Below are 24,823 nucleotides of genomic sequence, written 5' to 3'. Positions count from 1 at the left end.
GAGCTAGTTAGTTTCCCCAGCCTGATAGTCTCCTGAAAAGTGAGGCTACAGTTTCTACTATATCAGAGAGACTTGCCCGGCACATGTTTCTAAGTGTTTTCAATTTTTTCTGAGCATTTTAATCAACCATTTTGGAGCCACTATATATTTGTGGCTCATATTATTTTGGTTTATTTATTTTTGTTGTTGTTATTTAAATGTTGCTGCTATTTTTATATATACGTAGTTGTTTTTATTATTAGTTTGATTGCTTTTCAATATATTTTATATTGTCTTTTAAATAGATACTAGACAACCCATGGGTCATTCTTTGGGTCATCCTTACCTGAGCAATTTTTAACCTTCCCTGCATGGTTCCCCATTGAACTCTCTCACTGAAAGCTTCACAGGAAGGAAGTGGCAAGTCCCAACCCGCTGCCTTGCTCCCACTGTCAGCTAAGGTCACATGATTGCCATTGACTTCCTCCTTGCAAGCTCCCCAAGCTTCCCCAGTGATTTGTCAGAAGGTGTCAGGGAATGTTGTAAATGAGGATCACATGACTGCAGCAACACAGAGGCGGTTCTAAACAGCAACAGCACTGAAATTTCCAAAATTTCATTCTCATTAGAGTAATGGTCCGGGCATTCTTTAAGTTAACCCATTTGAAGTACCTTGGTTGAAAAAGCGTTGCCCTAATAGGCATCATTTCACCCTGTTAAAGATACAAATAGGAGAGTTTTAATAGTTATATCAGTAGTTTTCAACCTTTTTAATGCCGCGACCCCCAACCGGTCGTAAGTCAAGGACTACTCAACCGGTCGTAAGTCGAGGACTACTCAACTGGTGCAGCAGCGTTTGCAGAATGGGACTTTTGGCAGGCTCAGCAGGGCAGAGACAGCCTGGACAATTCCTATTGGCTTTTGAAAGCCAATAGAATTAGACTCTATTCAAGAGAGTATATTCTATTGGCTTTCAAAAGCCAATAGAATAAAAGGGAGTAGCACAGCTAAGGAAAAGGGGAAAAAATGGTGGACTGCCTTGTTTGGCGACCCCCATGAAATGATCATTCGACCCCAAATCACAGGTTGAGAACCACTGAGTTATATAGATCTCTATCCCAGAGACAACTCAGTTTTGTTGGATGCTTTAAAAATATAATAACCAACATTATAGTCCAGGGTTTCTGGAAAGTGCCAGGTTGGGAAAGATCTTAGCAGTGCTAACAACTTGATTAAATCATTTGAAATCTATAAAATACAAGTGTTGCCAAATGTAATTTGTTCATCAAACAAAGCTTTACCAATCTTTGTTCAATGTCTGTTCTTGCTTGTTTGTCTAGTAATTTGGTGTGGTATATGTGAAATGGGAGGGCTGTGAGAAGCATAGCAGAACTGTAAAGTAAAGATAATCTGTGAGAGAATTTGCTATTTTTATGCTCTACCACCCTTTTTCATGTTTAACAAGTTTCACAGATCATCGTTCTTTATGTAGACAATTCAAAAATAAAACCCACCCCCATTTCTCTGTGTTTATATATTAAAATAAACCATCAGTTCCCCGATCCCCAATATACATCTTTAAAATACATTCTTCAAATATAAGAGAATATCTATAGCTCAGGGTTGAACTATGGCATCCTTGATGCTCTTTGAGCTTGGCAATTTTCTGGCAAATATTTAGTTACCAAAAAGATAACATCATGAGTGCCTGTACAGGTTGTTGTGGAAAAACCCAATGGAAAAGATAAGAGACAGCAACACAAAACAATAATTCTTATTTTAAGATTCAGAGGTTTATTTTGCTAATGATTTGGAGCATAGCAAGCATAATAACACAACATCACTTACATTAATAACCCATTGCAATGAGGACCATATGGAATAGCAGATTCCAAAAGGACAGCTATAGGCCAATGGCAAATCAATCAGGTCCAGTCCCAACCCTTTATATCCTTTCTCATTCTAAGACTGTAGTCAGATGGTCCGCTGACTTTTGTTGACTTTTTACTGAACCTCCTGCTGACCTTGTGCTGAACGTAACTTTTCACATATGCCTGTGTACATTGGAACCCGCACCCATCAGCTACTTTCAATTCCCTATTTCTTAGAAAGTCCTGGTGTTCTAAATATATTAGAAACAAGCAAGCTTAGCAAAATCGTATTAAATAAAATACAATTGCAAACTGCAAAATTAAGCATAGCACAGACTTTGGTTCAATACTTTGTCCATGAGGTCTGATTCAATTTACCTGGGCCTAAACCTTGCATAAAAGAACAATAGCCAATATTTTCATTTTCCACAAGGTAGTCCTCAACTTATGACTGTTTAATGCTGATCCGAAATTACAGTATAACAGTTATAACAGGACTCTTTATGGCTTGTAAAGCACTTCCAGCTCATAGTTGAACTATGGAGTTCTTGGTGCAGATATTTAGTTAGTTTAGGTAACATCATGAGTGCTTCTACAGGTAGTCCTCAATTTTTGGCTGTTTATTTTTATGCTGGTTCAAAATTATGATAGTCTTGGAAAGGGTTCTTTGTAGCCCATAATGGACTTTCAGCCATTGCAAAGCATCCCACCCTTTCCTGAATTCACGTTATTGTACTCTCAAAGCTTGGCAACCTTCCTTAGAAAATCAGTGGAAATCTGGCAGGGAAGGTTGCAAGCTGCTACTGTCTGCCAATAGGACTCCTTTTTCAAATTCTTTGAGAGCAAAAAGGCTGCCTGCCAGAAGATTTCAGCTTTGCGGGAAGCTGAAATCTTTCAGCAGGCAGCTCCTTGGTCCATCTGCTTAAAGAACCTGGGAGATTGCTTAATGAATGTAATCAGGAGTGCTGGGTTTGTGGTTCTTGAGCAATACAGTCACATAACTTCTCATTTAATGACTTTTCACTCAACAATCAAGATTCCAGTCCCAATTGCAGTCCTGAGCTGAGGACTATCTGTATTGTACTGAATTGCCAATAATGTAAAATATACAATATTGTCACAAAGTTAAATTACTTGGTTTTTTTTTTCTTTTAGGGAAAACAAACGGTACCGAGTCTACGTGGTGATTCCCCTGCTGCCTGGTTTTGAAGGTGATATTTCAACGGGAGGAAGCAATGCTCTTCAGGCCATTATGCATTTTAACTACAGGTAACTTTACAGGTCCGGCCTGGATCCTTTTATTTTCGAAAATGTAGTAAAGCATTTTAGTAGGGAATCTAATGGATGCTTGGCCCAGAATCAAAAAAACAAATAGAGAGGCTTCAGAGTAAAAGAAGCCCTTGGCCATAGGGCCATCTGCTGAAACAAAGTCTTAAGATGTGGATCTTTATTGCTGCCTAGATTTCATGATGAGCAGAACTTATTACTATGGTGCCTGCAATGCTAGGCTAAAGGAATAACAGAATAACAGAGTTGGAAGGGACCTTGGAGATCTTCTAGTCCAACTCCCTGCTCAAGCAGAAACCCCATATCAGTGATGGCGAATCTTTTAGAGACTGAGTGGCCAAACTGCAACCCAAAACCCACTTATGCATCATCGAGTGATGGGTGGGCATGGCCCATTAGGTGGGTGTGGCCCATTGGGTGGGTGTGGCCCATTGGGTAATAGTAATAGTAGTAAAGTTGGAAGGGACTTTGGAGGTCATCTAGTCCAACCCCCTGCTCAGGCAGGAAACCCTACACCATTTCGGACAAATGGCTGTCCAGTCTCTTCTTAAAAACTTCCAGTGTTGGAGCATTTACTGCTTCTGGAGACAGACTGTTCCACTGATTAATTGTTCTCATTGTCAGGAAGTTTCTCCTTAGTTCTAGGTTGCTTCTCTCCTTGATTTTAGTTTCCACCCGTTGCTTCTTGTCCTGCCTTCAGGTGCTTTGGAAAATAGCTTAATTCCCTCTTCTTTATGGCAGCCCCTGAGATATTGGAATACTGCTATCATGTTCCTTATATGTTTTAGCCTCCAGTCCCCTAATCATCTTTGTTGCTCTTCTCTGTACTCTTTCTAGAGTCTCAACATCTTTTTTACATCGTGGTGACCAAAACTGGATGCAGTATTCCAAGTGTGGCCTTACCAAGGCATTGAAGAGTGGCATTAATACTTCACGTGATCTTGATTCTATCCCTCTGTTAATGCAGTCTAGCACTGTGTTGGCCTTTTTGGCAGCTGCAGCACACTGCTGGCTCATATTTAGGTGATTGTCTACTAGGACTCCGAGGTCCCTCTCACAGTTACTACTATTGAGCATGGTGCCACCTATGCTGTACTTGTGCATTTGGTTTTTCTTGCCTAAATGCAAAATCTTTTTTTTCCCTTGATAAATTGAAATTGACTGATTGAACTTTTTTTTTTTGTACACAGTGGTGGAAGCCTACAACGAAAAGGTTTTATAAAACCCAGCTGAAGGCCTAGGGCGATGGCGCACATGCCCACAGAGAGGGCTCTGAGTGTTGCCTCTGGCATCCGTGTCATAGGTTTGCCACCACTGCCCTATATCATTTCAGACAAATGGTTGTCTAATCTTTTCTTAAAATCTTCCACTGTTGGAGCACCCAAAACTTCTGGAAGCAAGTCATTTCACTGATTCATTCCATTAGGAAATTTCTCCTTACCAATGAAAGTGAATATAGGTGTCCCAGGATAATGTTGCAGGATCCAATCTGGGTCCTGAGGATGGGTTCCAGCATATCCGAAAGCTTGGAAAAACTAAAGTGACCGACCCAGATTGGATACTGTAATTCCTCTTTAGTTCTAGGTTGGTTGTCTCCAGTGGTGGGATTCAAATATGTGAACAACCGGTTCTCTGTGTGGATGCCGCTTCTGGAAGTCCATTCTGGGCAACAAAAAATTAGCTACCGGTTCGGCTGAACTGGTGCGAACTGGCTGAATCCCACCACTGGTTGTCTCCTTGATTAGTTTCTATCCATTGTTGCTTGTCCTGCTTTCAGGTGCTTTGACGAATAGCTTGACCCCCCCCCTTTTCTTTGTGGCAGCCCCTCAAATATTGGAACACTGCTATCAGGTTACCTCCTAGTCCTTCTTTTCATTAAACCATTCTGCAACCATTCTTCATATATTTTAGCCTGCAGTCCCCTAATCATCTTTATTGCTCTTATCTGCACTCTTCCTAGATTCTCAACATCTTTTTTATATCGTGGCAACCAAAACTGGATGCAATATTCCAAGCGTGGTCTTACCAAGGCATTTCTTTTTCTTCTTCCATAATGTACCTTGGACTAGAACAAAGATGCTAGCTCTTGGACACATCCAATACATAGGATCTGTAGACTGAAGTGTAGTTGAGATTTTCAAGAAAAGTTTCTTCATCTTAGGCCTTTCTGCTAAAGAGAAAAGTTACTCTGTTGTTTGAAATGGGAGCTAGATCTTCTGGGAAAACAAACCTGCTACTGTGATAGGAAAAAGCTTAGATAAAAATTGTTCCAGAGACTCTGATTTAAAGTTTCAATTTGTCAGATTCAAGGAACATCTAGGAAAAGCAAGCAAGAATCATTTGCTGGAGTAATCCTTTTTCTCCGAGATAGTGGTAGACTTTTAGCCAAGAATCTGTGATTAGATCTGTAGAATTTATTTCATTTTTATAACCTTTCTTCCAGTTTACTAGCTGATAAAGTTATAGGAAATTCTACTTCTCTTGTGCTTGTGTTAAAGGGAAGGGTGTCTTTAAATTTTAAATTATAGATTGTGTTACATGTTTTATTTGTTTAGGGTTTAGGTACAGTAAATGTTGGCAGTTTCTAGATTCATAGTAGGGCCCTATCCTACTGAGTTTCCATTGGCAACATGGAAGGAAAAGGAAGGAGAAAGGAAGTAAAAAGTGATATCAAAATTAACATATATCCGATTCTCTGACTCTGGTTACATTCACATAAAATAGTTAGGTGAGGATCTAAAAGATTCATTTATGCAGCATGTTTAGTTTGGGTAGCATTAACCTTAAGAAAAAATATTTGGCTTAGCATATTATGTTATGCTTACTGATGGTTCAGTTTATTGTTGAAGCTGTAAAAATGGATTAATGTAGTACTAAGGCTAAACATGTCCCTGATATGGCAGACTAAAATTGGGCCCTCTACCCAACCTTTAAATATTCAGAATTAGTAGAGAACATACGCTCATGAAGTATTTCTTGTAATCAAATCATACACAGGTGTTATTCTCTGTGTGTCAAAACGAGGCTGCTATTGGGGTTCATTTGACTCAAAAACTGGCATTTTGAGCAGGCATTCAAAGAAAAAGATCCCGTCTTTAAGATTATCACAGTGATAAGAAGCAGCAGTGAGGAGTAGCTTCACATAAAGCAGCAATATAGTTGAAGCTAAATAGGTGTTAGTCTGAGTGATGCTTTCATAGAAAACTACTCAGGAACCCAGCTATGTCCCATCGAGTTGGGGAGGAAAGGTGATGGAGAGCTGGCAGGGAACTGTGCAGCTATGATGGACAACAATACCATTGGAAACAACACAAACATCTCAGGGTCTTCACCAGTCCAAGCCCTGAAGTGGAAATGCAGTTTATAAAATAACTAGTGCAAACCGCTGTAAAACAATATTTTATAATAAGTTTTTGAATCACTTTAAGCATCTTCAACCCCATTTCCTCTTGCCAGCAATCCAACAGGGTCAGTGTTAGACCTTCTCAGAGTTGAACAAAGCTCATTTTATTATGTATTTCTGCTAAAGAGTCAGCAGAGGGAGCACTGAGTTTGGGGTTGTGCCTCGCCAAGAAAATCTAGAATGCGTTTTCTGCCTTTTTAATTCATCTTTCTTCTTTCCTTTTCCCATTGTGTATTGTGATTGTGGGTGGGGCAGCCTACCTCTTTGTTTTACAGATACCTACTTCAAAATAAATTAAGTGATACATAGGGGCATGTATATTTTTAATACTGATTTTCAAAATGATTGAGGCAACCAAGTATGTCTAGTCTAACAAAGAGAAGAACTGGGGTTGATATGAGAGCAGTCTTCCAATATTTGAGGGGCTATTATAGAAAAGAAGGGGTCAGCCTATTCTTGAAAGCACCCGAGGACAGGACAACAAGTAACAGGTGTAAAATACATTAAACAGAGACCAGCCTAGAACTAAAGAGATTTCCTGACAGTGGGAACAATGAATTAGTGAAACAGGTTGCTTTCAGAAGTTGTAGGTGTTCCATCACTGGAGGTTTTCAAGAAGACACTGGACAATTATTTGTCCAGAATGATATTAGGGTCTCCTGTTTGAGCAGGGGATTGGACTAGAAGACCTCCAAAGTCCCTTCCAACCCTGTTCCATGTTGTATGTTCTACGTCTTACATATTGGTATTGTTCAGTAGACCAGATCTGATATAGGACTTGCTTTAGTACTGCCCATTTACAATTGTGTTCAAAGAGGGTCTTTTGTGTCTACCTTGTTGCCTTGAAGAACTTCTAAGATGGAAACATGCCAAGCTTGGAAAATCTGTACAGTGATTCCTATTTAGGGTGGCATACGTATATTTATTTAGAAGCATAAGAAGCTCCCTTATTTTCCCAGTCTAGGCACCTATTTGTCCAAGTGACCTATAGTCTTTTTTCCAAACTACTGTCCCCATCATATATTGCTGTTGTCCATGATGGGAATTTTCCAGTTCTATATCTGGAAATCCACATATAGCCTATGGTCATATTTAATTTTCCTCCATACAAATATGTCCAACAGTTCTGAGACACAGTCAGAAAGCTTTCTTCGAATAAGTTATTGAGGACAAGTCTTAAGTTCACTGTATGATTGACAAGTCACAGGAGCTGTTGCATAAAAAGTAACATTTTCATCAGATTGATCTCAACTCCTGCTAATGTCATAGATCAGGGGGCCCCAACCTGTGGGCCACGGCCCACTACCGGTCCTACAAAACCATCCCCTCTTTTTTTCCTCCCCCTCCCATCCAGGCCTCCAACCCCGGAAAGGTTGGGGAACTCTGTCATAGACACAACCATGTAGTTTTCTTGGCAAGAGAAATGGCTGACCTTGCTTTCTTCTAGGACAGACATGTCAAACACAAGGCCCGGGGGCCGGATGCGGCCCGCAAAGTGGTTTCATGTGGCTCACAAAGCCATCCTGGAAAGAGTGAGGGAACGGCCCCCGCTGCCTTGGCCCTGGCCCAGGCCAGCCGGGAGCCAATGTACAATTTTGTGATGGCCATCGTGGCACTTGCCCTGGTGGACCATGCCTTGGCACTTGCCCTGGTCCCACCCCCTTCTGTCAGAGACCCTCAGATCTGTCCCACTTCTGCCCAGGCCCCCATAGGCACCCTTGAGGGGAATGATGTAGAACTGGCCACACCCACAAAGTAGGCTGCACCCACTCTGGCTACCCCCCCCAACCCTCCCAGGGCAACCACAATGCTGATGCGGCCCTCAGTGAAATTGAGTTTGACACCCCTGTTCTAGGATATCTTATTGATTTCCCAGTTCAGCCTACTGCTCCATTATTAGATGATGATCTCCCATTGCTTAGCTTTTCTAGATCAGCTGAAGTCAGCCAAGTATTGGACAACACTGTTGTTTTCTTTGCTTTTTTCCCCTGACTTTCAAAAGGAGCTCTGTAACCTGAATTCATATACATTAGGACATAGCCTTAAGGCTTCAGATTTCAGGTTGCACAGAGAAGAGCCTGAGGCTTCAGATTGCTGACTTCCTTTAAGACAGAGAAAGCAAAAACATTTTCTAGGCGTTCTGCAACTTAAGGTTTTTCAATATTTTCTGGACCTCATGATCTCAGTGCAATCTTTGGAACTGCAGATAGATAGATAGATGGATAGATGGATGGATGGATGGATGGATGGATGAGAGAGAGAGACAGAGAGAAAGAGAGAGAGAGAAATAGAGAGAGATGTATCTGATGATTTCAGCTAAACGCATTCTTATAAACTCATTCACATGTTGCTCTTTTGTAAATGTAGGACCATGTGCAGAGGAGAAAATTCAATCTTGGGACAGCTGAAAGCTGAAAGTAAGTCCTTTGCTTGGGTCTCTGTGTTCCCCTCACCACTGGGTCTTGAGGATACCAACCAAACCTTGATTGATCTGCCATAAAGCACATAATAGCTGGAATAATTTCAGGATTATATAATTGCTAATGTAGGAGGCTTCAATTGTGTCAGGGAAATCTTCAAAAATAATGAAAACAAACTAGCAAAACAACATCTGGGTGTCTGGGAAGAAAAAAAAAAACCCTGCTATCTTATGCATCCCTTTGGATGTGATTCTAAATGAGCTGCTTCTCCTGATTTTATTTGATGTCATTCCAGCAAGCCAACTCCCTAGGCTCAGTCATAAGGATCTGGGGAGTTGAAATTTGGATTTATTCCAAAACTGCTAGGTAGTCAAATTGAGAATGTTTATTTTTTCCCCCCTTTGGTAGACATTAGATGAATGATAGAATAAAAATGCCCATAAATCCACTTTTCAGATATAGATGTTTGCACCCATGTTACACGCTCTTTTTTCTACTGTAGTTACAGAATATAGGATTAGTGGGATCGAATGTTATCTAATCTAACTCTGTATTATAACTTGATGCAGAAAATCCAGAATTGCTGTCCTGCCCTCCAAGACATCTTCCACCAATCTGATGCTATGTCCCATAATTCTAACAATCATTGCTAGAGATCATGATAGCCTGGAATTGTAGTAATTAAGAATAATATATCTGAAGTGTTCTAGACAGTAGGCAGGTCTCCCTAGGTACTTGGCTTAACGGGCTATTACTGTCAAGAAATGTATTCTAACAATTAAACCAAACCCACATTTCTGTCATTTACATACTGTAAAAAAAAAAAAAAAACTTGTAAAACTTCCTGTTTTCATTTCTTCTACTTTTTAAAGTCCTAAAGTTTTTCTGTTCTTTTTTTTTCTCTTCTATTGTTCATCCTCCATTTCTTAATGGTAACCCTTCAGTTGGAAATCAGTGGATTAATTACATTTCATTCTGTGGACTACGAAATTATGCTGAGCTGGAAGGGAAACTCATTACTGAACTGATCTATGTCCACAGCAAGCTGCTGGTTGCTGATGACAACACAGTCATTATTGGTAAGGGCAGGGCTTTTTTTCTCATAGAACGCCCAGAACGGAGTTCCGGCACCTTTTTTTGGATGGAACCTTGTACGGTAGGCAAGCTGGGTTGTATGACGTGTGTGAGTTCTGGCACCTTATTTTTTATTTTATTTTATTTATTTTACAAAAAAAGTACTGGGTAAGGAAGAAATTTGCTAAGTACCAGTGTTTGGGAGTTGACCATCCCTGCCATATATCTCTGCAGATTTCAAGAGGGCCATGGGGCCAATTCGGAGTTTCATTTAGAGGCCAGTTTGAATGACTCACTCTTTGAATCAGTCATTGAAGTGGATGATTGATTTGTCAATTTCAATCTTTCTCCAAATTGAATAGGTGATGCAGATCTGAACGTGGGTGTGTCACATACCCCACCCTAAGCATAGAATTTAGGATTTATAGCACGTGAATTCCACATCAGCAGATACTTCCTGCTGTTGCTATGCTGGTTCCAAGTTTGCTTCTGGGTCCAAGTGAAAGTTCTGCCTATCATGTTTAAATCCCTACATAGCTTTAAGAGGATCATTCCTGCCCAGATTTGACCTGATATATGCATTTCTTTGGTTCCCCATCCTGTTAGAAATGAAGCATGGCGGGTGTAATTTTTCAGTATCCTGCGCTCTCTGGATACCCACCGAAGATGAGGAATGCCCTCCAGCTTCTGATTTTCAAGAAAGATTAGAGAATTCTGCAGAATATGGGCACCCGTGATATTAAAGCTGTCTTTTGTACAAGTAATTAGGTTTTCTTCAGTCACTGAGTCATGTCTGACTTTTTGCGACCCCATGGACCATAGCACACCAGGCCCCACTATCCTCCACTTTCTCCCTGAGTTTGCCCAAATTCATGTACATTGTGTCAATGACACTATTTAACCATCTCATCCTCTATCGTCCCCTTCTCCTTTTGCCTTCAATCTTTCCCAACATCAGAGTCTTTTCCAATGAGTCCTCTCTTTTCAATAGGTGGCCAAAATATTTGAGCTTCAGTAGTTAAGTTAAACTAGTTACATTATTGCTTTCATGGGATTTTTTAAATTTTTTACAATAAGTAATTGCATAATTAAATTTAGGAAGCAGCCAGCCTAAGATAGGTAAATTAGAAGCACATTAGTTCAGGAGGGGGACATGACAAAATTAATACCAAGCAACAATGGTGGTATTGCTCTACAAAGAGAAAAATCCAATAGCCATAGTTGTACAATACATTTATCCAGAACAAACTGTATTCCCCAAAGTAGATTCTTCTGGCTTAAAGGCATAGGATAGCACATAAAAAGAAAGAAAGCTGACATTTTAAAACAAAATGCCTAATAGGTGAAATATCTTCTTATTTTACTGAATCTCTGGAGAAGAATAAATGCCTCCAACATTGAGCCAACCCTTACATACTTAAAACTGGCCCTGCATTTCCTGTGTTTCAACAGTTTTCAACTGAAATAGTCTTCCTGGCAGAGTTGTTGACACTATAATGTATAAATCTACTCTGCAGAAATCCTGTGGAATTACTGAAGAAATAAATCTTATTTTTTTTCCTGATTTGAACTGAGAATTATTCAGCCTTCTTTTGTAGGCTGGGATTTATAAAACTGTTGGTATTTCTACACATACCCATGCACGCACACACACACATACACACACGGACTTTTTTGTGACATTGCTGTTCTAATTCAGTTCAATTGGTTTATTGATTAGTCCTTTGTCCATATCAAGTAGTTGTAAAAACAATAGGAAAGTAGGATATATTGATAATATATCATTGCCCTGCAGTTATGTTCTATGTAATCCACTCTCTTAATCTTTTTATATAAAAACAGAGTCCCCCCCTAGCTGTATATAAGTATGTACCCTGCAATATGTGTAATAATTTATTCTTGGTATCCCAATAGTTATTGGATTTTAATGACTTTAAGCAAGGCAAACAATATATTATCAATATGTCCTCCTTTTCTTTGTATTGTTTTTATAGCTTTTCAATATGGTCAAATGAGTAATAAAAAAACAAATTGTCTTGGATATTACTTTACATGGCTTTGACTCTTTATACTAAGCAGTACCTTTGACATAAAGCCTCCCTTCAGCAACCTTCATCTTCAATCTGCTATCTATTGTCACACCTTTTTTTTCTTTCCTTTTTTTTATGAAAGAGAAATGGATTGATTAATATGCACACATACGCACAAATTGACAAGATGATCCAGCCTTCTCTTTCCCATCTGCCAGTAAAGGAAGATTTTAAACAGGCCCTAATGGGTATCTTAAATCCATAGCTGTGCTGAAAGCTAACTAAGCAAAAAAAGATAGAAAGTATTGTCCAGTATGTCTACTACTCTGAATTAAGGAAATGTGGCCCACAAGACATAAGAAATGCATCTGAGGCTGGCAAATGCAGAATAGCATAGAGCAGTTCCTCCTCAATGCGTAATAAGCAAACCTTTCAGATTTATTTTGGCATTTGAAGCAGAAAATGCCAGAAACTATTCACCTCTCCTGCCCTGATTCATTGCAGTTAATTTGCTGTCTTTCCATGATTAAGATCCCTTTTTCTCCAGTATGCAAAGACTAAAAAAATCCTGTAAAGGAAAGAAAAGTGTTATCATTAGATTTGCACTGCAAAAAATCCAATAAATTACTTTTTCTCAACAAAAAAAGAAGTAACAGTTTGGTTTTTGGCTCTTCCTTAAGCACACTGCGTTTAGATCCAGTTAAGCAACGGAACAGTAGATTTTCTTGCACTTAATACAGTTGCTTACTCAAAATTTATTCATCTGATTATAGATAAGCTTTAGATCCAAGGTGCCCAGAAGGATTCCATGACCTAATACAGGGGTAGGCAACCGTGGCTCTTTTATGAATCATGGACTTCAACTCCCAGAATTCCTGAGCCAGCATGGCTGGCTCAGGAATTCTGGGAGCTGAAGTCCACGAGTCATAAAAGAGCCACGGTTGCCTACCCCTGATCTATGACAACAAGTGCGACATACAAATGTTGGACTGCAACTCCCATTAACCAGAAATGTTGGTTAGGATCAAAGTTCAGGAACTACTGAGGACCACAAATTTTTAATTCTTGCCCTGTGCTATCTATACTACTTAGAGATCCAGCAGAACCCACCATAACATATTCCCCATCTAATTTTTACCATAATGCTATCATGGCCGTTTTTGTCCGAGATTCCATATTGGACCAAAATTCTTGCGAAGCCCAAATATTTGGTTTCATCAAATCCCGAATTTGAAAGCCATCACTTGTTCTAGACAATTGCTCATAAAAACTATATTTTTATTTATTTTTGTATAAAATGTAATACAGTCCTCCAGATCAGCTATTGGTTACCTAATGAAATAAGACCTAACATTTTCTTACATTTATTTATTGTATTATTTTAGAGCTTTTTTTTTATTACCGTGGATCAAACTTGATGATTGGGTAGATTACGGTAGAGTTCGAAACATAGGACATTGGATCCAGTTAGGGACCTCTGAGCTATTTTTAAAATAGTTATTTATTTATCCCTTACATTTGCAACTTTGCCAATGCTGTGTCGTTACAGGCTCCGCAAACATCAATGACAGAAGCATGTTGGGGAAAAGAGACAGTGAAATGGCTGTCATTGTGGAGGATACCGACATGGTTGCTTCAGTGATGGATGGGGAAGACTACAAAGCAGGAAGATTTGCCCAGTCTCTTCGCCTTCAATGTTTTAGGTACCACAGTTGACAAAACTGCTTCGAGAAAAGTAGGAATAAAGCCAATCTAAAAAGGATTTCCAGTCATTTGATTGCCTTAGAACCCACAGAATAGACAATCCTATGCTTTTCTATTCAGCCAGGTCTTCTATTTAGTTCAGTGGGGCCTATTCTCAGTTTAATGGTAAATGATTCCAGCTGTAGGTATATGTGTTAAGGTGCTTTTCCAAAAGGCAACTGGACTTGGGGGGGGGGTTCTTTCAAAAAGTTTCACCTTTTATCCAAGAAGCTTCTTGAGTTCTGAACCTTTGGGACAACCATAACCTGAATGATTAAGCATCTCCATAGACGTGTATTTAAGTGGTCCTCAGCTTGCAACCATTTGTTTAACAACTGTTCGAGCTTTCAACAGAGCTGAAAAAAGTGACTTACCACTAATCCTCACACTTATGACCATTGCAGCATCTCAATGGTCATTTGATCGAAATTTGGGGTTTGGCACTCAGCATATACCTATAATGATTGGACAAGATAGGCTGTACAGTAGTCTGTCCTGATAAAGGGAGACTTCTACCCATTAAACCATAACCTGGATTAATGGTTTAATCTTTTCTCTTTTCATTTTACAACATCTCATCCTTTATTCAACTTCAAAGTCATTTGCAGTAATCGTGCCTTCCTTCTCCCTATTTTGAGGGGGAGAGGTTTAATTGCCTTTATAATAATTGCCTGCTTGTTCAAAGTTCTTCCTTCAAAAAATTGTTCAGAATTAAAGCTGCCACTGTCAGCGTGGGAAATATAATTAACAGACCTTCTTAATTTACCCCTGCTATCTAACTGGGCAGATAAGCAGCAGAATAGCTCCCACAAAGTGAACACACATTGCAGATACTCTAAAATCCGGGCCTTTCCCACCACCTACAATGAATGTCAATCAAGAAAGTCACAGGCATTTGCAGAAGGCAGGTTGGGAAAGCAAATTCTGAAAGGTGCATTGTAACACATAACTCCACCTCAATTGAATTTACCTCATAGCACCATATGAGCTACAAAAGACCCAGTTTGGTCTAGTCAAGTGGTTAAGATAATAAGCTTGCCTTCAGACGTTGTGGGTGCTCCATCACTGGAGATTTTTAAGAAGAGACTGGACAGTCACTTGTCTAAAAAGGGTATAGTATCTCCTGCTTGAGCAGGGCTGGGCTATAAGACCTCTAATGTCCCTTCCAGCATCTACTCTACTCTACTCTACTCTACTCTACTCTACTCTACTTTACTCTACTCTATTGTCAGGCTAGAAACCAAGAGACTATGAGTTCTACTCTCCCCTTAACAGTGGTGGGATTCAAATATGTGAACAACCAATTCTGTGTGAATGTTGCTTCTGGAAGTCCATTATGGGTGCGAACTGGCTGAATCCTACCACTGCCCCTTAGGCATGAAAGCTGGTTGGGTGACTTTGGGCCAATCACCGGGAGACTGTGAATTCTAGTCCCTCCTTAAATATGAAAGCCAGTTGGGTGACCTTGAACCAGTCATTCCCTCTCAGCCCAACCCATCTCACAGGGATGGGAAATAGAAGGAGGAAGGAGTATTATGTATCTATGGAGATTCTCAGTCATCCAGATGATGATTGTCCCAAATGTGCTGTTCAAAAGACAACTGGACTTCCTTGGTTTGTTTTCCTTGAAAACATTTCACTACTCATCCAAGAAGCTTCCTCAGTTCTCAGTTCAGTTCTTGAAGTGAAGAAGTTTCTTGCATGAGTAGTGAAATGTTCTCAAGGAAAAAAACCAAGGAAATCCAGTTTTTTGAAAAGTATTTATCACCTTTAGAAAAATAATAAAGGCAGGATTTAAAACATTAAATACACAAATAAGCAAGACATGGAGCTTATCTGATCATGCACATTTTGCCCCTTTGGCAACATATAGATTAGCTGCTGAAACCTGTGTAGAAGCTTCGACACAAAACAGCCAAACGTTAGGTTGATAATCACGACCGTTCTTGGTTTGGTTTCTATTGGAAGAATGTCCTTATATTTTATTAGCACCCTGTGGGATTGTATTTCATCTTCCCAATTTCAAAATTGTTCACACTATTAACAACATCTACCAGTTTAATTGTGTGCAATTTTCTTTTTTTTTTTTTTTTCCTTTTCCCTTATCCAATTCTTCAGGGTTGTTCTTGGCAGTTCAATAGAGCTGAATGATATCCAGGACCCCGTAAGTGACAAATTCTTTAAAGAAGTGTGGGTTACAACAGCAGCACGCAATGCCACTATTTTTGAGAAGGTGAAGTATGGAATTCTGTTTCACACTTGTTATTGAAAGGCATGAGTATTGAAGGCAAGCTGTATGCAAGGTACGGCTTGTCTTCAGAAGTTGTGGGGGCTCCATCATTGGAAGGTTTTAAGAGGAGACTGGACAGCCACTTATCTGGAACAGTATAGGGTCTCCTGCTTGAGGAGAGGGTTAGACTAGAAGACCTCCAACTCTGGCATTCATGAATAGGGCTGTCCAATTCTTAGAAGTCACCCAACCTTGCTTTAATAAGTCCCTGACTTGTGTGTTTATGCGTCGGATTTGTCCCAACTTGGCCATTTATACAAGAAGAGCCTTTGACTGCATTTGTAGTGAAAGGAATACTTTTACTAAGACAAGTGGTTACAAAGCATAAAAAGCCAGATCTGAGGTTTACACACGAAAGCTGCCAACTTACTCCCCCCCCCCCGTTATTTCCCTAGTATCCAGTTAGATTCAAACATATTGTTTTGGTAATAGTTCTAATGTTTGGTACGCTTGGCAATGGTTCGCATTTCATTCCCAAGCCTATCCTTGGGGTCAGTCATCCGATGCCTCTAGCAGCCACTTGGGGTGGTTTGTTTCTCTTCTTCCCCTCCCCACTTCAGTGTTCCTTCCCCCCAGGGTTCATGGCAGTCTGGCATCAGCAAAGCAGTGGAAAGACGAAGTAGGATGGCAGCACTGACACTGAACCATGGGGAGGGAGGGAAATATTAAGCTATGTATGTGCTCCTGCTCACCTCACGCCAACTTTTGGAATCAAGTCCAAAAAGCATTTTACATCCATATTAGAGAATGTCTTGATTTAGGGATCAGTGATGTGGTATTGCTATGAATGCCCACACAGCAACACTTGGAGGTGACTCCAGAACTTTAGAACTAAAGATAACTTTTTAAAAAAATCAACTGACTGAAAGTTTGCAAGATCACCCAGTGTTGCAAAATGCTTGTGCTCTCATGGGGTTTTAGTTTTAGTTTTCTTGTATGACATGCCTCAGTTATGAAAGCCTTGACATTTATGAAACTTGGCAATCTGCAAGATGGTTGGCCATTTTAAAGCATGGTTGTTTTTACCTTTTACAACCCAACACCTGTCCCAAAGGTGCTTTTTCAAAGGCAACTGGACTTTCTTAGTTTTTTCTTGAAGACGTTTCGCTTCTCATCAGAACTAAAGACGTTTCTTGGATGAGAAGCAAAAATCTTCAAGGAAAAACAAAGACAGTCCAGTTGCCTTTGAAAAAGCACCTTTGGGACAACCATGACGTGGATGACTGAGAATCTCCGTAGACAAACCCAACACCTGAAAACATGCCTACCTTTATCCCAGGTATATGGTGAAACAATTGGGTTATATCTGTAGCATGATCTCAAACCCCCTGATCAGAATTACAATCCTTAAACCATAGATCCAAAGAAGCTCTCTCTCACCTATATACAGGTAGTCGTTGACTTACAACCATTTGTTTAATGCAGGGGTAGGCAACCTTGGCTCTTTTATGACTCGTGGATTTCAACTCCCAGAATTCCTAAGCCAGCATAGCTGGCTCAGGAATTCTGGGAGTTGAAGTCCACGGTCATAAAAGAGCCAAGGTTGCCTACCCCTGGTTTAATGACTACTCAAAAGTACAACAGCACTGAAAAATGTGACTTATGATTTACAGCCACTGTAGCCTCCCCATAGTTGGGCGCATGTATTTATGACAGTTGCACTGACCTGGAGTCAAGTTATCACCATTCATGACCTTCCCAATTGGTTTCCAACAAGCAAAGTCAATGGGGGAAAACAGATTTGCTTGACAGCTTAATGATTCACTGAACAATTGTATGATTCACTTAACAACTGTGTCCGAAAAGGTCATAACATGAGGCACAACTCATTTAACAACTGCCTTGCTTAGCAAAGGAAATATTCCGCTCAATTGTGGTCGTAAGTCAAGGACTACCTATATATTTATAGCTGGCAGCTTTGCTTTCAAGGGCGTGTGAAAAACCAGTGATAATTTTCTTCTTAATTGAAAGAGGGCTGGAGCAGTTTAAGGTCCTAACATCAATCAGAATGTAAATATAAACATTAATTTGACTTGTCTCCAAAAAATCTTGGGGGAGGGGGAACCCAGTGATTATGAAAATCCTTTGTTAAAGTTCTAAAATTCTATGAACAGAGGTAATATGACTAAAGCAGTTGGGCAAGTTTCTAGTATAGACATGTACTTAGGGAGAGATCTGTTCTCACACCTTTTTCTTCACTCTTCCTCTTCTCAATTAGGTTTTCCGATGTCTACCTAGCGATGAAGTCAATAACTTAACTCACCTGCGGGATTTCATCAATAAACCAAAGCTTGCTTGTGAGAATCCCACTAAAGCAGCTGAAGAACTGAAGAAGATCCGTGGATTTCTAGTTCAGTTTCCCTTTCGTTTCCTGGATGAAGAGTATTTGCTTCCCTCTGTTGGAACAAAAGAATCCATAGTGCCCATGGAGACATGGACTTAAGGAGAAATCAGCTTGAATTTTTGTTTTTAAGTAAACAAAACACAGATCTGGTTTGGCTTCTAGTTTCAGAAGAACCTTTTGCCATAAGAAGGAAAAGATGCACCAGTCCAAAAGTGCCTTTTGATGGTAGGGTTTTAGAGAAAATAACAGCCCAGCAGAGACAGTGTTTGAAATAGCAGATAATTGATAAGTTATGTCTTCAATGATAGCAAGGTCATCCAAGCAACCTGGAAAGAGGGAAGAGGGGAATGAAAGATACTTTCTCTAAACATCTACAGTCATACTTTAAGACACTTTTCATATCCCATGCATGCTTACCCTACATGTATGGTTATCTCAAACAGAACCTACAAAGTCTTTGTTATAAGTAACAGGGATAAGATATCCGCTTATACTAGCCATCTTTTATTCTGTGCAAAAATGGATAATTGATTTTCCAGAAGGATAACTAAGGTTGCTCCATGTACAAATTATCTTTCCAGACAAAGTGAACTGCATCTACATTTCCACTTTAGAAGAAATCCACGTGTAACAGTGACAATGCCTTGACTCCTTTGTAGGCTCTTAGTGTTGTCTATGTCTTTGGAACTTGTTAGACAGAGTATTTCTTTATAATTCCTTTTTAAATTCTGCGAATAGTACAGCACCTACTGAGAAACACTGCACGATGCCACTTTGGGCTTAACTGTGATCTTTCTTTCTGGAGTAAGTTATAGAAGTTTTGCATAGAATTTTTTTTGTGTGTGTGCTGTATTTAGCAGGAGAAATAATTTGTCCTGCCTGTGTCTTGTTGGAACAATAAGTGATGAAGGTGTACTGGTAAGTCACCAGATTTGTTTTGTGTCCTTGATGGCTGAAAAAAAGTGTATTTATGTAATGATTTAGCAAAAATCTTTTTATTCTCTTCAAGAGTGACCAATTAGTTCTTCCCTTCCTGCTAAGAAACACATGGCCAAAGAATTCCTTGTATGCCTGCCATTCAATGTTCCAACATTTGAGGGGCTGCCACAATTATGCCACAATTATTTTCCAAAGCACCAGAAGGCAAGACAAGAAACAATGGATGGAAACTAATCAAGGAGAGAAGCAACCTAGAACTAAGGAGAAATTTCCTAACAGTGAGAACTATTAACTAGTGGAACAGCTTGCCTTCAGAAGTTGTGGGTGCTCCATCACTGGAAACTTTAAAAAAAAAGACTGGACAGCTATTTGTCTGAAATGGTTTAGGTTTTTCTGCATAAGCAGGGGTTTGGGCAGAAGACCCTTCCAACTCTGTTATTCTGTTATTCTATTTTTACTTTCAAACAATCCATGGTAGAGGCTACGGAACATTTTTAAGCACTGCAACAATGGGTCAAGGCTTATTCTGTTTTTTTTCACAGATGCAAGGGTCTTACATTACAATTTAGGTGCGTTCCTGTCCCCAGACAGCAGGAATCCATGCCACTAATTAGGCAATTGTGATTGGAAAGACTTTGAAAACTGCAAAAAAAGAGGGATAGGAATCATATTCCCTTCATCTCCAACCAGCATGGCCAATCAAAATAAACAAAACTGAGCTAGATGACCAAACAGATATAAATTGTTGTCCTGTTTCCTAATTCCTGTTTCTAAATGCCGTAGAAAGTACATGAGAACATATGCTGTATTAAAAGGCTAGCAGTGTTTAAGTAAAGAGAGCTCCTCTCTGAGGGAGATGAGTGGCTTAAAAATAGGAAATATAAATAAATAAAAAGTAAATAAATTAGGCCTACTTATCAGAATTTGAAATAGGCAGGAAAGCTGTAGTAAAATTTCATCCATTTTTTCCAGATCCTATCTTGCAAAAAGTTGTCTGAAGCCTTACACTGTGACATAATACCAAGACCATACAGTTGTATATCTTGACTAATATGGGGCCATACATTAACTTCTGGCGTTATCTTCCTATGGTTACAGATAGTCCTCAGTTAACAACTGCTTGAAGTGACTATGCTGAATGAGTGATGCTTACAACTGGTCCTTGAAAGGTCACCTGACTGCCATCTGGGCAATTGGCAACCATCTTGCGCTTTGCAACGGTTGCAGCATCCCACAATCATATGATTACCATTTGCAATCTTCCCTGCCAGCAACCTCAATGGGGAAACTGGCAGGGAAGATTTAGTTCTCCCAGGTAGATAGTTCACACTCTCCCCCCATTTAATAGCAGCCACCCTTGGCCTTGCTGCGCTCATGCTGTGCCTCATGAGCGATCTGCACATCCTCACTTGCCCAGAAGCAGCTACCCCTGCGGAGTTCATACCATGTCTTGTTGGCCACCCATACAACCTTCTCACCCAACAGCAGCCACTTAGCTGCCTACTACTTGCAAACAACCTGGGACCATTTGCTTGGACAATAATCCTGGACTCAGTTTAATCAGATTTTGATCTATGTAATATCTCAAATATTACAGCATTTCATCTTCTAGCATGGGTGATATTTTAGATCTTATTGAACTACAAAGGCTAGCAGCACGGCCAAGATGCTGGGAGTTATAGTTTGTCAACCTTTGGAAGGTCTTTGGAGTTTGTATATTTGCCCCAAATGTGATTGGTTTTAACGTAACATGCTTAACTTATTTAACTTATTTTTTAGTTTCATAGCAGATGAAATCATAGATTAAAAGAGGCTGGATTTTTCGCTATGTGTTGAGCAACAAAGAATATTTAACTGAGATTAAAGCTGCCCAAGATTAGCATGCTATGTGAATGGAACCAGTCTTTAATTGGTTAGATATGTCTTGTAAAAAGCCCATATTTCTGGTCTACACTGTGTTTGTTTCATCTTCTAGCATGGGTGACATTTCAGAGCTGAACTACAATTCCTACCAACATGGTCAAGGTGCTTGGAGTTCTAGTTTGTCAATCTCTGGAGCATTTCCCTCCTTTATACTGTCCTCCTTGGCTTTTAAAAGATTGTGATAAGGGTTTTATAGTCTTTCCCATAAAACATAATTGGCCTTTCCATGCACCTGTTGGCCACAATGCAGAAGCAATTTAATAAGGTGTAGAACAGTGCCTAGCAAATGAGAACCAATATTTGTCATGTTGTTAGTTGTTAGCATGCTTGGTGCTTCATGCTGCTAATTAGTAATAAGGGTGGAGATCACAATAATTTAAAATGAGAGATTATGTTGTGCTTTCGATACTTCTTGCAGCATAAACTTTAAAGAAAAAAGCTGTCTAAATACTTATAACTCTAAAGTCCTTTGTACATTGTTCGTTAAATTTATACACCTTTTCTCATGTACCTCAAGATAGCATACATAGCACTTCTATAGTTTTTTTTCTTGACAGTAACCATCTCAAGAGGGGCTAGCTCAAAGTCATTCAATGACCTAAGGTGGATTTAAATCTGAATCTCTCTGGTCCATATCCAGTCCTTTAAGTGCTATGCCATATGATTACCCAGAAAAAGTTTGTTTCTATTATTTCGCAGTAAACATTGGGGATCACCTATCCTGCCCCCTTACTAGAAAATCTGGAAGAAGCACCTTTAACTGATGTGCAACATTTCAGTTAGAATTTCACTTTAACATTTTTCTTGCATAAAATGTTATAAATCTGGCATAGGAATCTGACCTATTGCAAATATTGGGTTCCAACTATCAGCAGCCCCTTGCAACATCGATAAGGTTGATAGAAACTAGTTAGCAACATCTATTTAACATCTGGCTACAAGTTCTCCAGCTGCAGAAATGGCAGGCCCAATGTGTGTACTCACCTTGTAGTCCTGATTGAAGGGAAGCAAATTTGGGACTTTGTATGTTTGCCCCAAAATGATTGGTTCACCCAACATGTTTAATTTATTTAACTTTTTTCTTGTGTGTAGCACATGAAATCAGATTAATTAAAGAGGCTAGATTTTCACTGTGTTAAGCTACACACACCACAAAATTAAAAACTGCCCAAACTTAGCATGCTGTGTGAATAGAACCAGTCTTTAATTTAACTGGTTAGGTATATCTTGTAAAAAGCCCATGAATTATTTCTGGTCTAGTTCGTGTTTGTTTCATCATGCTTCAAAGTATTCTGTTAGAACTGTTTATTTTGTTCTATGAATGACTGGTAAATCATTGTGTCAGAAGAATATTAACAAATGTGCACACTTAAATTTTTACTATATGAAATGCAAATGATCTAAAGTTGGTTTCTCAAATGTGTAAATGATCTGGATATAACCATGTATAATACCTTATTTGACTAGTAGAAAATGAACGGAATATCGTTGACACCCATAAATTAGGGAGGTTATCACTTTGTTACAATGGGGAAAATGCCTTGCATTTTTAGAATAATTCTAATTATACAATTCTACACATAAATTAATACATGCACATTGTACAAAACTGGAACCTTATACACACACACACACACACACACACACACGTAAATCTTTTTAAGATATATTTTCTAATTCTTTTATATTCTTATCAGGCCCAGGAAATTATCAGAACAATTATATTATGCAGTTCCTTCATTAAACTCCATAGTCTTCACTCTTGTATAAGGCCTGCAAGAAACATTATGTACCAAAATTACATAAACTGTAATATGGCTGGTATCATTAATGGGCTTTTTTGCTATGCTTTTTGCTACTATTCCTCCAGTAATTGTCTTTTACTGTGGTGAGCATCAGAACTGTCCTAACTCCATCCTGTTAAATGTTAAATTGATAAGAGAAAATATGACTCTGACAAATCAATTTACTTGTAGGCTACAACCTCTGTTATGAAATCCATTCTAGTTAGGACAATATAATCCACAATATAATCCTTACAGTACAGAACATGAAACCGATAAAGCTAAAATATATCTTCCATAGCATCCTCCCTGCTCACTCAAGTTATTTTAAAAGCTTCATCTTGTCACAATATTGTCTAAGATGCGTCAGATTGTGTAATGTTGGCCACAATATAGAACCTTCTCAGCTATGGTATCAGTTTTATTCAATTTTACCCTGTGAGGATCACTTGACCTTTATATTCTGCAAACAGATGAAGAAATGTGTGTTTTGGATATGATATTTTAGACTCTTTTTATAATTTAAACTGGCTAATGGTAAATGCTGATTCATGTATTGGTCTGTATCATTCAGTGTTAAGTTCTTATTTTTAATTGCTGAATTGGAGATTCCGTACATGTACATGCGGCTAGGGACTGGGAACAATGGCATTCATGAAGGAATATACTGGGATGAAACAGAGTTGTGCGTTGTTCACATTTCTACTGGTGTTAAAACTTCTAAGACCTTCAAACAAGATTATCCTCTTTGCTGTAATTGCTGAGACTTTATTGCTGGTGAATCAGGAACCCATGAAGTTGAAGGACAAAACTCAGTATTGATTGAAATAATCCTGCAACCAGAACAGAGTCTGAATGAAAGTCAGAAACTACTGGAATTTAAGGGTTTTTTTTTTTCTTTTCAGTTTGTCCTTTTAAGAAGAGAAGAAAAAAGTTATCTCTCTCTCTCTCTCTCTCTCTCTCTCTCTCTCTCTCTCTCTCTCTCTCTCTCTCTCTCTCCCTCTCTCTCAGTTGTCACTAAGTCCTTTATTTTCTCAGTATTGCATTTTCCTAAAATAGATGTAGACGCTGGGAATAATTGTAATTTATTTGTCTCCATCCTTGACACTGAGATAATGGGAGAAAAAACAACATTAGCTTTTTAATTGGCCAGTCAAGCTGCTGTCACATCAATGGACTGTTATCTAGGTGGCAAAAAAAAGCTTGTAGTTTTATATTTCGGAGAGGTTGGAACAATTTTATGTATTTGTGCAACACTGTGAATATTACCTTCTGTGAAGGATACATAATTATCTTTTTTTTTAATTGCCAGCCTTGCTAATGTCTGCTTTCACTATTTTTTCTCCTTTCTTCTGTAGTTGGGAATACTTACATGTTTATCAACTGAAAGACAGAACTTGAATATAAAATATTGGACCCATTGTGTTATGTGTTTTCATTTTCAGGCATAAAAGCTCAAAACTCTAGTCTCCTTTCACAGTGGATCAGGTGGAATACCGCTCTTATTAAAGGAACAATGCAGTGTTTTTCAACCTTAACAACTTTAAAATGCGTGGACTCCAACTCCCAGAATTCCCCAGCCAGCCTGGAAGTTGAAGTCCACACAATAGTTGCTAAGGTTGAGAAAGACTACAGAAAGTTGGTGCCTGCTGATGCTCGATTTAGTAACAGCGATGGGAAACAAGAAATACTGTTTGCAGACAGTAGAACCTGGGATCCTCAGAAAGTCACTACAA

General features: G+C 39.1%; 1 protein-coding gene across 1 annotated transcript in view; it reads left to right on the top strand.

Moving 5' to 3' along the window:
• The window catches only part of PLD1 (phospholipase D1), a 164,573-nt gene extending 140,063 nt beyond the window's left edge, over positions 1–24,510 (top strand). The window contains 6 exon segments of the mRNA XM_039338090.1: positions 3,006–3,119; positions 8,908–8,957; positions 9,905–10,039; positions 13,614–13,767; positions 15,926–16,040; positions 18,316–24,510. Coding sequence (XP_039194024.1) covers positions 3,006–3,119; positions 8,908–8,957; positions 9,905–10,039; positions 13,614–13,767; positions 15,926–16,040; positions 18,316–18,540 — 793 coding nt within the window. The 3' untranslated portion in view covers positions 18,541–24,510.
• Positions 24,511–24,823: the final 313 nt, after the last annotated feature.

Source organism: Crotalus tigris, unplaced genomic scaffold (assembly GCF_016545835.1).
Source record: "Crotalus tigris isolate CLP2741 ecotype Arizona unplaced genomic scaffold, ASM1654583v1 scf7180000017549.6302385, whole genome shotgun sequence".
NCBI lineage: Eukaryota > Metazoa > Chordata > Lepidosauria > Squamata > Viperidae > Crotalus > Crotalus tigris.
This window is presented reverse-complemented; position numbering and strand designations above follow the sequence as displayed.